Source organism: Pocillopora verrucosa, chromosome 2 (assembly GCF_036669915.1).
Source record: "Pocillopora verrucosa isolate sample1 chromosome 2, ASM3666991v2, whole genome shotgun sequence".
NCBI classification, from domain to species: Eukaryota; Metazoa; Cnidaria; class Anthozoa; order Scleractinia; family Pocilloporidae; genus Pocillopora; species Pocillopora verrucosa.
The window spans coordinates 15,134,150-15,148,178 of record NC_089313.1 but is presented as its reverse complement, the minus strand read 5'-3'; the positions used below and the strand labels follow the sequence as shown (position 1 = coordinate 15,148,178).

At 38.8% G+C, this 14,029-nt stretch overlaps 1 protein-coding gene and 1 long non-coding RNA gene across 6 annotated transcripts; one reads left to right on the top strand and one right to left on the bottom strand.

The window, feature by feature from the left end:
* Positions 1–3,556: 3,556 nt before the first annotated feature.
* On the bottom strand, positions 3,557–7,566 carry LOC136279036 (uncharacterized). 4 transcript variants are annotated; one of them, XR_010716670.1, is made up of 4 exons: positions 7,425–7,566; positions 6,608–7,063; positions 4,766–5,754; positions 3,557–4,355 (listed from the first exon to the last, which is right to left on the bottom strand). It is a non-coding gene; the product is annotated as an uncharacterized lncRNA (long non-coding RNA). The 4 variants fall into 4 exon arrangements; XR_010716672.1 differs by having other exon boundaries at positions 3,557–4,848; positions 5,113–5,754; XR_010716671.1 differs by having other exon boundaries at positions 3,557–5,234; positions 5,636–5,754.
* Positions 7,567–9,153: 1,587 nt separating this feature from the next.
* On the top strand, positions 9,154–12,618 carry LOC136279064 (uncharacterized). 2 transcript variants are annotated; one of them, XM_066162443.1, is made up of 4 exons: positions 9,154–9,289; positions 11,048–11,194; positions 11,912–12,046; positions 12,398–12,618. In XM_066162443.1, exons 2-4 carry the CDS (start codon positions 11,050–11,052, stop codon positions 12,451–12,453), a joined length of 336 nt encoding a protein of 111 aa, XP_066018540.1. In that variant the 5' UTR covers positions 9,154–9,289; positions 11,048–11,049; the 3' UTR covers positions 12,454–12,618. The 2 variants fall into 2 exon arrangements, with proteins under 2 accessions (XP_066018540.1, XP_066018541.1); XM_066162444.1 differs by having other exon boundaries at positions 9,244–9,289; positions 10,961–11,194.
* The last annotated feature ends 1,411 nt before the right edge of the window (positions 12,619–14,029 follow it).

The window sequence follows — 14,029 nt, the reverse complement described above, 5'->3', positions numbered from 1 at the left end:
GTCAAAGTTTAGTTCTTGAAGTCTTAAAAAGCTATTTTTAAGATGTTCTAAATCTTGAAGTTAACAGCAATAACTGAAACTTATTTCAGTTTATCAAATTTAATTGAAAGTTCCTTCATAACCAAACAATACAAAAAAGGGGGCAGGGTCAATAATTTTACTAAAACTACTGGGAGCGCCATACACTTTCCCGCTTTCCCAAAGGTAGAAAGTCTCGAGGGGATGGAACAATGTGATACACAATTTATGAAAAAATCACGGAATTTTAAACGATTCTGACTCAAAACGTTCCCCGAGTCGTCGTTTCAAGGTTATAATTTGCATCATCGACCAACGGGCTTCGTAACCGCTTTTAGGTACGTCTGTTTTCGCCTTTTGATAAATCTTTTATTAATTTCTCCGAAAAAAGGGGATAATATGTACACCGATGTCATGCAATGAAAAATATAGGTTTCCATGCTCGCTCAAGGGCTAAAAACTGTCGTACCTCTTTACCTTGAGGCACGGGCACCAAATGTGAATTATGAATGTATGATTTATGGTCAAGCGTAAACAAAGTTCAAAGACATCTTTCTTGGGCTGTGAAAGTGGCAATTCAGCCAAAATACATACACGAGTGATAAAACCGCGCAATTCCTTTCTGCAAGTGGGATATGAGGGCTGATATGCACAGGATCTGAGGAAACTTTAGACGTAAATCGTTGGCTTATTATATCAGGTGTTTTCATTATTTCTTTTAACTTCTAAGTGTTATTTAATGATAATGATAATAATAAGGAATTTATATAGCGCTAAAACTATAAATAATATTCAGAAGCGCTTTACATAAGTTAAAGTTCTATACTAATTAAAATCAAAATATTCAAAGGCAATAAACATTAGAACTATTGAAACAAACTAAAAGCTTTCCCGAATAGAAATGTTTTAAGTTGCTTTTAAAAATGGCGAGGCTACTACTTGTTCTTATTGTTAAAGGCAGCGAGTTCCATAAAACAGGTGCAGCATGAGCAAAGGCCCGAGCCCCAAGTGAAGAGCAGTTGGCTTTTGGAACGAACAGAAGAGATTGAGCAGACGAGCGAAGAGCATAATAAGTAGCTGGTTTCAGGGACAAAGGATCCTTAATGAAGGGAGGACTTTGGTTGCGTAATGACTTGTAAACAAAGAGGAGCAATTTAAACTAAACTCTGAACGTTACTGGGGGCCAATGTAGGTCGATAAGTGCAGGTGAGATATGATCAAATTTCGGAATCTGAAAAATCACCCTAGCCGCAGCATTCTGAACTTTCTGTAAGCGATCGAGTTAATATTTATTTATAAGAGAAGTGCGTTACAGCAATCAAGGTGTTAGGATATAAAGGCGTGGACTAGTGTCTTAGTCGATTGAACAGTAAGGAATTTTCTGATCTGTCTTATGTTGTATAATCCGTGAAAAGCCTTGCTACAAATCTTGCCCTATATGAACGTTCATTCGCATATGGGCATTTAACCAGGACCCAAGGTTCCGGACGCTTTCTAAAGGTTTAATGAGGGTGTCACCAATAATAGTAGATTCAATAGATGTTTTTGTCAAGTTGTTGGCGGGTGCCAATAATTAGAAACTCAGTTTTTGCGTCGTTGATCATTAAATGATTAGCAATAAACCAAGAACGAACATCAGCAATGCACATCTTAATCGAGGAGACAGCGTTAATTTCGGAATGGATAGAGCAAAGTCGGAAGGAGAGGTAAATCTGGGTGTCGTCAGCATAACCATGGACGGAAGGGAGATGCTGAGAAATAATGTTGAAGAGGCGGGAGACGTAAAGAGTGAATAAAATAGGCCCCCCACAACTACCCTGGGGGACTCCACAGTTCAGATTAAAGTCGTCAGAAGTCTTATCACCAACAAGTATACGTTGTTTGCGACCGGACAGAAATGAGTCGAAACAATTTAAAGTAGTCCCGACGACTCCAAAATCCTGTTTAGGATTAAACCTTTAATAGAGCAGTTTCTGTCGAGTGATACCTACGGAAGCTGGACTGGAATTTAGGGGAGGGACATTTTTTTCATAGCCGACGAGAAGTTGTTGAAGTGCAGCCTTTTCCACTACCTTGGAAATGAATGGAAGATTACTGACTGGACGGAAATGTTTATAGACCAGATCAAGTCCAGGTTTTTTCAGTAGAGGAAAGACAACGGCGGTTCTCCAATTTTCTGGAACGTGACCACTGAGAGGAGAGAGATTTACCATCTCAGTGATAGGGGGCGCTAATGCATCAAGAAAGGACTTCAGTAGCCATGTAGGAACAGGATCCAGCCGTCAAGAGGCATTGGAGGATTTTCGAACAATCTTAGACACTTCTTCGATGAATAGCGCGGAAAAAGGTGCCGAGTTCGTTTGCTAGCTTTGTGGGGTCAGTGTGCTCTGGAAGAGCCGTCTCAAGTGGTTCCCTACACAAAGAATTAACCACACGAAATAACTTGCGAGAGTCACCCGCACACTGATCAATTAGGTTTGAATAATAATTCATTTAGCGTTGTCCACTCGAGTCAATCAATCGCTATTCCACTGTGGTAGACCATGGGGTCAGTGAAATGTACCGACCCTCGTCATAGATGTTTGGCACTTTGAGTACAAAATCAAATACTTCCTCACTATCTTTAGGGGATAGTTGCTGGCACAAAAGTTAGGAAAGCCCCGGGAGAAAGGGTGTGGTAAGTGAATATCTTTAAATGCTCAAACTCGATCAAAGCTCTTTACACCAAGCCACCCAAGATTTGTAACCCTGGAAATAACTTTCGTGCTGGTGAACATTCTTCTACAAGGGGAGATAGTGTTATACGAATGATTTCATAAATATGGGTACACAGAACAGGTCATTTCAGAAAATATCATACTGTGCAATAATATGCGGGTTTTGGCGGTATTTCACATGCACCTGATTCTTTCCATGTCTTCCGTTCACAGCAGAGACATGATAAATATGACAATTTAGGAGCAAAAATCAAAAGCCAGGAGATGCATATATTCTAGATCTCTAATTGACCGAGTGATGAGAAACAATAGATTTTGAGTATTGATTGATAAAAATTATCACAAAAGGATTGAGGCAACTGTCTTAACTTATTCGATTTAAAATCAATGGAAGATCACGCAGCTGTGACTCCTTAAGACCTACTGAAAAGTTGATGGGATGGTCAACTAGCTCTTCAATCGGTCAATTGATTCACTACCCGTACCTCGAAAAGACAAAATTGGAAAAGGAACCATATTACTTTTACAACACACTATGTTCAACTTAAAACAAAATCAATGCAATCCCAGGGAAACCGCTATATCCAATTTCAAATGCGCAATGGAAAGCACCTCCTTTCGACCACTTTGTTAATACCAGTAACTTCCTAATGAAAGGTTCCCTATAAAAAACCTTTCTCTCTCGTTCCCAGGCCATCGACGTAAATAGCAACTAACTCGTGATGAAATGGTAGAAGCGATATCAATTAAATGCATAAATTCTTTGCCACGCTTTTTTGCGACGCTCAGTAATCAGATTTCAAATCAGGCAACCGTGTTAACCCAACTTTAATTTACATAATCAATGATGTCTGACATGTTTTGTGATGGCGAAAAAAAACGCTCTGCACACGCGCAAGTCACTGAAGTCTCGCCTTATCTGACTTTCACTCACGTTCTACATATTTCTTTGATCCTTTACATAGGAAGGTAAGATCCGCAAAATAAATAGCTTCTTCCACGGGTTCCAGGCGCCCCCACACCAATAACCATCTATTAAGTCTCGGGACACTAGTTACTGATTGCAATCTTGGTATGTAAATACACGAGATATATATTATCAGTGCATTTTATACAACCCAACATTGAGAATATCAGGCAATGCATGAATTGAAGCTGCCAAATAAAACCGCTTGAGTCTTAAAATCAATAACGTCATGGCTAAACGCCAATCAGTTTACACAAACCGGACTTATACCACACGATTGACAGCAACCCTTCTCTTGACGCTGATGATGACTTCCACTTAGATAGCAAAAACGTTGGTCTGCGTTCCCGAAACGAAAGATCACTGAGGCTCTTCACATTGAAGAGGTTGTTGCATCTCGATGGAAACCGTTTCTGAATCCTCCTGTGTGTTTTCCTCCACAGTATTACTTCTGGAGTCCCATCCCGACGGTGTTATTAGCCGTGAACAGGTCTTAAAAATCCTGGTGAACGGAGCTATCGATAATCTGCCAAATGGTAACCGCGAACGGATCCATTGAAGCCGGGTAGAGGATGAGGAAGGTGCCGTTTCTTTACTATCCTGATCTTCTTGGTAAATAGGTCTGGGGCACATCGGGCACGGGGCACGTAACACTAATGAAATCATGGTGAAGGTAAAAAAGTAAAAGAATATTAACATGTATAGCAATGTCACTTGCAACAAAAAATCACGTGCGGTTTCTCGAATAGTTTGTTTCCCCGTCTATTGCTTTGTTTGTTTTTACCTATAAGTATTTTCTTCCAGAAATCGTGCTTTTTTTTACTGCACACCAAGTATTGGGCTCTTTAGTAAGTTCAGTTTAGACTCCCGATTTTCAGGATGGCCTTAGTTTCACAGGCAAAATTTATAATGACAGCAAGTCGCTTTGCTCCCACTTTAACCTACTACCAAATAAGGGCAAAACTCTATGCGCGTTAAATACATCTTTCAAAATCTAACATCCTAGACGTAGACACAATAAACTGGAAAAAACATCCTAGGGAAATTTTAAAACATATATTACCCTTCAGACTGCACAAGATTTATTGCTCAGTCTTTGTGGACCATATGAAAGCACGGGAAAATGATTGCTCCAGAAAATACCTCCTGTGTGGTGCAAATTTAAATCTTAATTGAGTAGTTCAGTAAAAGTGTACACATAGCTTAATTACTATATCGTTTAAAAGTTTATCGTTCTATTTAAAATAAAGAACTTCCCGATCATACACGCTACTTTTTGAGCATAAAATGAAGGAAGAGATCTCCCCGTCAGATTAATCTATCCACTTCATGTGGATGGATCTACGATAGAAATAGATAAAACAGTCAGAAGAATTAGTCTTTTCTATATAAGCTTACGCAATCACTGACCTCCAAACAAATGGCACATAAATCGTGACCTCGGTCAGGAAAACATTGGTGGTTATCCTTCAGAGATTTCGCCATACATACGTTGCACGTGGAGCAATGAAAGTGATTTTTTCTCGTTCTCCCTTAAATAAGCGTTTGATAATGATTAGCTTTTAATAGGAAAACTTCTTCAATTTTCAAAGGATACAACACGTGAAGTAGAACCCTGATATTAAAACATTTAGGTGCTTTGAGTATAATAGCATGTACAACTAAAATATTCTTCTCGGGGCCGAAGACTAAAAGCATGGTAGAAAACAAAGTCCAAAATTAGGGCAAAAGTGACAGGAACATCAAACGCATTTTAAAAACCCAATAAACAACAATAAACAACAATAAACAACCTCCCCATGCGTCATCTATTTCAAGTCACTCCTTGCAAAGAAATTTGAATGAAGCATTGAGTCCCAACCAAAACCGCAGTATGCTTGTGCTTTGAGTGGTGATGTCAATAAATTAGTTGCAAGTTTTACACTCAAATTACCTGCAGGTTTTGCACTCATCGCAATGGTAAGGATCCACCTGGTAACCGATCAGTAGTTGGCATTTGCCGCAATAATAGTCAGCAAAAGACTTCTTACAATTCTCACAGTTCTTGGAGATCTACAACAGAAAACAAACTTTGTGACTGAAAATCTCGATACATGTGCGTCTGCTTCTCACTCAAAATCGTCAAGCAAGGACTCTTATCAACACAAACCCTTGAGTTTAACGATAAAGGCATGGCTGAAAAAACTTTAAACAACGTAGCTAACTTCAAGCATCACTCATTTAATGTTGATTTGGTACTATTTTTGTCATCGTTATCGTTGTTGTGCCTACTCCATTTCTAGAGTAAATACCATTTGTGTCCAACCACAGGCGGTGCATTCGATATCAGTTCCATCCAGCGCTGTCGCTTTGGGGTGCGGAGACTCTGCATCTTTAAGTTTCGTAGTCTAACTTTGACTATTTTTTGGGACAGATTTTTCGTCACTCGTCTCTGAGATAACATTTTCATCAATTTCTACTTAGCACGTTGACACTATAGTCTCACTAATAGGTCCCACGCCACAGGCTCTGTTAGCTCTATTTTGGGTTGGTGGGCAATCTGGAAAATCTGCATTTTTGTGGTAAAGATCTCGTTACAATTTTATATGATAAACCGTTATGAGGAAGAAGTAAAAGTCTACCATCACCCATTTTAGAGTTCACTATTCACCTACGATTGCACAACACACATTTTCAGAAGTGAGAGACCTGTGGTAAACAATGCGGATGTCGTGTAAATCTCTATTTCAATGAGTTTCTCTGAAATCTGGGAAATTATCTGTCGATTGTATTTGGTTTCCTCTGTTTGAATGGTCACATATTTAAGACCTAGCCGTTCATGATTTTGCCCTGGTCCAATTCTCTTTTTTCAACATATTAAATATTGAATATTTAATACACAGGGAACGTTTAAGATAATACTTACTTTGGGCCCCCTAGATTTTGATGTCAGCTCTCGTGGTTACCAATTTCAAGGCGCTCGTGCAATGTCTTATTTTCCGCTCCTTCGCTTCGACGCTTCTCCACTTGTACAGCTACATCTGCTGAATTGTCACCGGCTTCCGCGCCGTCGCTCGTCCCCCCGAGGCCTTCGTCAGCTTCGGAAGCTCTTGTTGTAATGGTTTACTTTCCTCCTGTTTTCTCGTGCGAGCCTCCACCGGAGAAGTTGCCAAACTCGCGCCTAGTCCCGTGCTCTCCTTAGTCTGCTCGGAAACCTCTTCAACCTCTTCAATATTAGAGTTATCTATCAATGGTTTATTTTCCTCTTGTTCTTTCGCGCGCTCCTCCTCTTGTGCAGCCATAAACTGGTTATGACATTTGTGGCAGGGATAACGGTCGCTTTCAGGACAGCATTTGAAGTGAATGTGGACAGAACCATTTACTAACAGGGAAGCCACATAAAACTTTCTCAACATGAACTCAGTCTAAACCTTAAAATTCCTTTCACTTACATTGACATGCTTTCGAAAAACGTTTTAATCTTTGTCAATTAAGAGGCTTTCCGACATTTTAACTTTAAGAGCTATAACCATCCACCAGTTTACAATTTATAAGTCTGATTAAAAAACCGCGGAGAAATCACGCGAAATACCCCTCTCAAAGTTAGTTGATTCTGGAATCTAGTGACGACAATTTCAGCAGTTACAATGGTTACGATGTTTTACAGTCGATTTCCTTTTCTCTACTCTATAAAAGAGTATGAAAATCCTTAAAATAGTTAGCATAGCACAAATCCACCTTACCTTGTTAGCGAGTTGTCTGCGTTATCTTGAGTAGAGTCAGTTTCCATATTAACGGTTGTTGTTTTTCTCACCTTCCCTAGAAGCGATAGGCGAATACGGCAAACATACGCGATCGTCCTTAAAACTATTCCGCAGTGGACGAACTGAGTGGACTCAACTAAAATAAAACTATTGTCTCCATAACAATTAAAATCCCATTAAAAATGAGGGAAACTCCCTCACGACAACAGTTACGGGGTTTTTCCCTTGATAATTTTTGTTCTTGCAAACTTCCTGTTAAACAGGTCGTCACGCTGTTTCGATTTCTCTGGAACAAACATGGATAACTTAATGGGAAAAATATACTCTGCTTTCACGCTCTATATTCCTCTCATTCTCAATATTTTTAGTCATGAAAGCAGTTATTTCCTTTAGTTTGGTGATATTTAAGAGCATTCGAAATTGATACAAATCTCGTTAGCTAACGCGTCGTTTCAAAATTGTTTGTTTACGCGTGAGTCAATTGTAGAAGGGAATTTTCCCTCGCATATAATCTCTTAGTTGCAACACCAAAGTTCATACAATTTGATCCAAATATCAGATTGCGAGGAACGTATATTAAGTTTCAGAGATCCTTACATGTGCATCGAACATGACTCGATGACTCGAATTATTTCCTTATTTCCTAAAAGCTTCCATGGTAAGCTAGCAAATTCATCAGAAATCCCATTAAAAATGAGGTAAATTCCCTCACGATAATGGCGACGGGGTTTTTCCCTTGATAATTTTTGTTTTTGTAAACTTCCTGTCACGTAGGTCGTCATGCTGTTTCGATTTCTCTGGAACAAATCACGGTCTGTATTCCTCTCATTCTCCATTTTTTTAGATATGAAAGCAGTTATTTCATCTACTTTGGTAATATTTAAGTTTATACAAAATTGAAACATTATCTCGTTAGATGACGCGTCAAGTTTCAAAATTGTTTGTTTACTCGTGAGTCAATTGTAGAAGGGAATTTTCCCTGTCGTATAATATTTCAGTTGCAACTCCAAAGTTCAAACAATTTGATCCAGATATCAGATTGTGGGGAACGTATATTTTATCACAGAGCTCCTTACATGTGCATCGAACATAACTTGATGACTCGATTTCTGTATTTCCTGAAAGTTTAGCAAATTCATCAGAGGTTCCCAGGCGTCCCCCAACCAACGAAGACTACTGTTTTGTTTTTGACAATCCATCCAGAATTTCGTAATTCGAACTTCCTTTCTTTTTTTCAAGCGCAGAGGAAAGTCAACTTGAAATACTCAAACCTTTAAAATATGAGATTACGTCTTAGTCAGTAAATCTGTGTACAGTCTCAAGTTTAGTTCTTGAACCAGAGGAGACATTTCTTTTCTGTCGACTATTGATCAGATAGAACAAGGGAAAGCCCCGCACAGTGTGGACAAAAGACGTAGACAGTTCTTTTAACTTCCCGTTTTTGAAGGGTGGCACCTAAAACATATGTGAATAACATCGAATAGGATAAAATCACTAAAGATGATTGAGAAGGAGTAGCTTTTGTTGAAGGTTCCTATTTTTCTTCCTTATTCACGAAATACAAACTTGCTGGGTGACTTGCTGACCCAGAAATGTGAGTTTTTCAATCACTTTTTCCCTAAGAAGTAAAACAAATCAAGAGGTCGACCTCAGTGTAAAATAGACCAAAAGGGGAAACTCCCACCGGCGGTAAAATCTAATAAGAGGATAAATTTTTCATCAAGGGAGAGTCCCTGTTAGTTTTGAAAAGAATAAAAGCTTTTGCATCTGTTTATCGTGATTAATCTCAGTTCAGATCTCGCTTGTCTTCAACAACAGCTACGCTGAAGTAAAGGTGCGTTTAGGTAAGTAAATGAAACTGAGCTAACACATTAAGTTCTAACTGTTTTGATAAGAGTCACTGTTGAATGCAAACATGTATGAAATTAGCCGGTAGATAGGCGAGACATGCTTTTCGCTCGAAAAACAGAGCTTGGTTTTGGCGAGGAAATACGTATCACTTATAATCGGATACGTATCACTTATAATCACTACACGTGGAACTCTTGAAAGCTTGCACAGCTCAAATTTTAGGACCCGAATTTTACATATATTTATGTATTAGGCGGCAGGAGCAACGCAATTCTACCTATTTTCCAGGTAAGGGTAAGAAAACATGTTACATTTACAAATCTACAAGCAAGAAGTCTTGTGAGAATAAGTAGGCAAAGAATTTGCTTTAGGTTGCTTGTTCTGTTTGGGCTTCTGATGTGTTTGTTGGTGCCATAGAAAAGTGCAAGAAAGCACTGAAACATCCCGTTCGAACTACTTAAATTCCTATTCCGCAGCCTATGTAGTTCAACAAAAACTGAAAAGATCTAAATTCATGGGCCATAAAGTCTGTAATGGAAAGCTTTGTCTGTGCGAAAATTAATGTTAAAAATGGACTAAAAACGTACATGAAAATGCTTTATGCGCCCCTCCACTATAATAGCGATCAACAATCCTCTCGCGAATCGAAACATAACAGTTTTCATTCCAACTTCCTACATATCGCAACGAATGTTTCTTGTTTCTGTAAACTCCTTACAGGCAGTTGGCTGGATGTTGTTGAACTCGAAGTTTCATATCCTTATTTTGGGGTGAAAAATGAACTTTGAATTAGTTGTTCTCGACACCAAACCGAAAATTCGTCTATGTGAACTCCAGTTGGAAATATCTTAACCCACGATATTCCCATGCTATTAAGCCCCGTTCAAACTGTCATGATAGTTGATGATAGTCCGGCGATGATAGTTTCAACTTTCATTCACTATCATGGACGATCATGTTTGCGTTCAAGCGGTTCATGATAGTTGAAGATAGTTGACAAAATCACGCAACGAGATCCCCCAATTGTAAACAAATGTGGCGCACGATGGGGTCAGCAATTTCGGTAACATTTCAAATTTTAGTTAAGCAGGTGCGAGTTGAAAATACTGAAGTATACTGGGCGATGATGAGAATGAACAAGGAAACATACTGATAAATTCACCATTTGCCAATTTCGGTTTGAGCGCACTTTGTAAAAACTGCTGACTGAAAAACTATATCATTCAGTATCATCTGCTCGTTCAAACGGCAAAAATTAACATCAACTATCATGTCGAATTTGAATATGTCCAAACTGCGTAGTAATTTAGTATAATCAACTGAGTTGAGGGCTAACGCTCGAAAAATTCAGCTTTGTAACTCTTTCAAAGTAAAGTGGCCAATTAACGTTATCAACTCGTTTGATAATAGTAAATTACCCTGTCATACTCTTCCACCGACGCAGCACCGCGGTTTCTTTAGAAAGTAACCCTGTTTATTCCCAACTGCATGGTAGTTAATGATAGTTGATAATAGTGTATGATAGTTCGCGTTCAAACGCGCGTGATAGTTAACTTAAATCTGTCAACAACTGTCATGACCGTTTGAACGGGGCTTTAAATTGAAATACAAGAAAAATTTGCATGCGTAAACTTATGGTTATTCATGACTCATGCTTGTCTCAGTAAAATGAACGTCGCCTAAACCAACGAAGAACACCAGTTTGTGACCCCACTACGTCCGTGAAATATCATAGTGATTTTGTCTCTCAGCGATGGCGGGAATTTTCAGTGGCATTTGGAAGTGGATCTGTGACACCTTTAAAAAGGCAAAGGAAGCCCTTAAATCATTCTTTGAGGGATCTCAAGTGCGGTTTCCCTCTTCCCAAAAGAGAGAGACGAGAGATGAAAATGGCGCAGGTAAACTATTGCTGACTCAATTTCAAAGCAACTTGTGTTGCCTTCATCATAGTAAACATGCATGCACAAATCCAGCATGCAGGAAAGTCGCGAAACCGCAACGAAACAAAATAGCGGACAGGTATGGAGAAAAGAGGATTGGAGGAGAGTACAAGGAAAAAAAAGACAATCGCGAAGCATAAGCAACTGGCTAAAAGTTTAGAACTCTTGGGCTTCCAAAATCAGTTGTGAGAAAAGAAGTAAAAAAAAGTAAGGCGTAAGGCCCTGAAAAAAATTCTCAAGGAGTTTAGGCAACAGTTCGCGTGAAAGACGAGGAAGATTACGAAATTTTTGTATGTAAAAAAAAGTTCCTGAACCGTGCTAAATGTGTTAGGATTGGGTGTATTTCCAGGAAACAGGAATTTACACAGAATGGAAATTCTTAGCATCGATGCCCTTTCAATTAGGAGAGGATTAATTCGGTATGGAGGTTTTTTTAGCAAAGTATGATGGCCCCGTCGGGGCTACATCAAACACGAAATGTTGCCAGTTTCTTTTTCCAGTATCAATGAGTAATCTCGCAAACTATTGCCCTCCATCTGCAATTTCCGTCCTCAAGAATATGAATCAACGGAAGTGCTGTTCAACGAAGCGCTTGTGCCGTTATAGGTCTACAGGCTAATGAAAACTTTATCTTTAAACTTTCTACTAACGTCATACTGATTACCGTGCATACAGGTAGGGAAGCGAGAAGGAAAATGGGAGAAGAATGCAGAGAAAGCAAAGAAAGGTGTGAAGAAATGGGGAAATTCTTCGGAAAATTGGAAGAGATATTGGATGATGATGAGCGGGGACACAACCAACAGGATACTGGTACCAAACTACTATAACAACTTGAATGTCAATAGTACTCTTTTAGTTTTAAGCCTCAGTCTGAAGCACTGAACAAAGCTGCCAGACACCTTCCATCTTAGTCACCAAATTTAAAAAAAAAGGATGAAATCAATGAGTTGCGTCCTGAATGTGAGCGCCTAGAATTGGTGGTAGATATTGTTGCTTGACAATATTAACAGTATTACCATAACCATAGGTTAAAAGTACTCACACTGTGTTCGCTATGTTCGTGAGAGATTTACTCGTATTTTTCTTGGAATTTCTTGGTAAATCAGTTATTGATGACTTAATCCTTCGCGGTATTTTTCTAACGTTTTGTTTTTCTTACAGATAAAAAACTGCGCCAGTTGGAGGAAAAAGCTTTTGTCAACAGTTCCTGTCGTTAAGGAACACTTCAAAATTGACCACTATTCTTGGAATTGAAGATAGCACAACGGTTTAAGATAACCTCAGCTTTAACACAGTACACTGTTTAGAAATGTATGCCCACTCATTAAAAGAGTGTAAACTTTACGTTAGAATTGTGAATTAAAACGACCTTGTTTAATTGATATTCATATGATCGAGTTTCAGTGAAAAACGTCTCGTTCATTTTTTTTGAGTTTTACATTCGTTTGGATAAAATGTTATGGCAAGTGCTCGCAAAACACACTTAATTGCGCTCTTAACCGTGTCTTTTTTCTTTTTATAAAAGTAGGTGAAATTGACGTGTGTGTTGTCTCGCAGCTTATGTTGCCCTCTAACAGTGACTTGACTTTCCCCTGGTTTTACCTAATTGTTGCCCTAGGAACAAATGAAAAAAACCATTCGGTGTTTCACCTTTTCTCGCTTTTGGTCTGAAGCCATTACATAAAACAATCTAAGCGACGAGTATTCGAGAAAATTACTTTTTTCTGACAGCTGATAAACTAGGAAATCAGTAGACAAATACTTCATTCTGTCTATAAAGATCAGTTTTCCAGTTTTTCTTTTTTTCCATCAGTTTTTCCTTTCCTTCGCCGAAAAAAGTTCGATTCTTGAACAGTCAGTATCCACTTTCCCAAAGGTAGATATTCTCGAGCGGATGGAACAATGTGATGTATAATTTGTGAAAAAATCACGAAATTTCAAACGAAATTGACTCAAAACGTTCCTCGAGTCGTCGTTTCAAGGTTATAATTTGCATCATCGACTAACGGGCTTCGTAAACGCATTTAGCTACGTCTGTTTTCCCCTTTCGATGAATATCATTTTAATTTCTCCGAAAAAAGGGGATAATTTGTACACCAAAATTATGCTATAAAAAAATATAGGTTTCCGTGCTCGTTCAAGAGCTAAAGACCGTCGTACCTCTTTACCTGTTCCTTTGCTGTTCGCCTGATTACGTGATTTTTATACGCAATACAAGATGCGCAAAGCAAAATTGAGGAATAGCCTTAAATTTTAATCAGTGAAATAACCTTGCGATCACATAAAATGCATTCTAAGGAATATCGTTTCTATGGCAGGAAAATTTAGAGGTTTGTGATCAGATGCAAGCGGAGAAAACCTTGTTAGCAAAGATCACCACGTTACAATGCAGATATTTATTGAGTGACCGTGAAGTGAAACGTGACACAGAAATGAAAAATAATGTAATTTGGCTTGTGCAGGCGAAGAAAGATCTGGATTGCAGCGTCTAAGTGTGATCAATTTTGCAAAGGAAATTCGATAAATGCAGGATATTGTTTTGTATTATTTTTATAGACTGCCTGAGGTTTGCGTTAATTACTATGCGGAGTTGGATGGTTACCATCATGCTAGATTTCTCCGTGACTTTCTGAAGAAAAGTCACGAAGCTAGACAGAGAAACCTTCGAGACTATTTTGGAGTTTTTTCAGTCACTTTAATCTTTCCAAGGCAAATTTTAATTGCAGACTGTTCCTGTGGCGCCCGCGTCTTTGACCGCTGACTGTCCTTAATTCCTGGCCATGCTTCCAATTG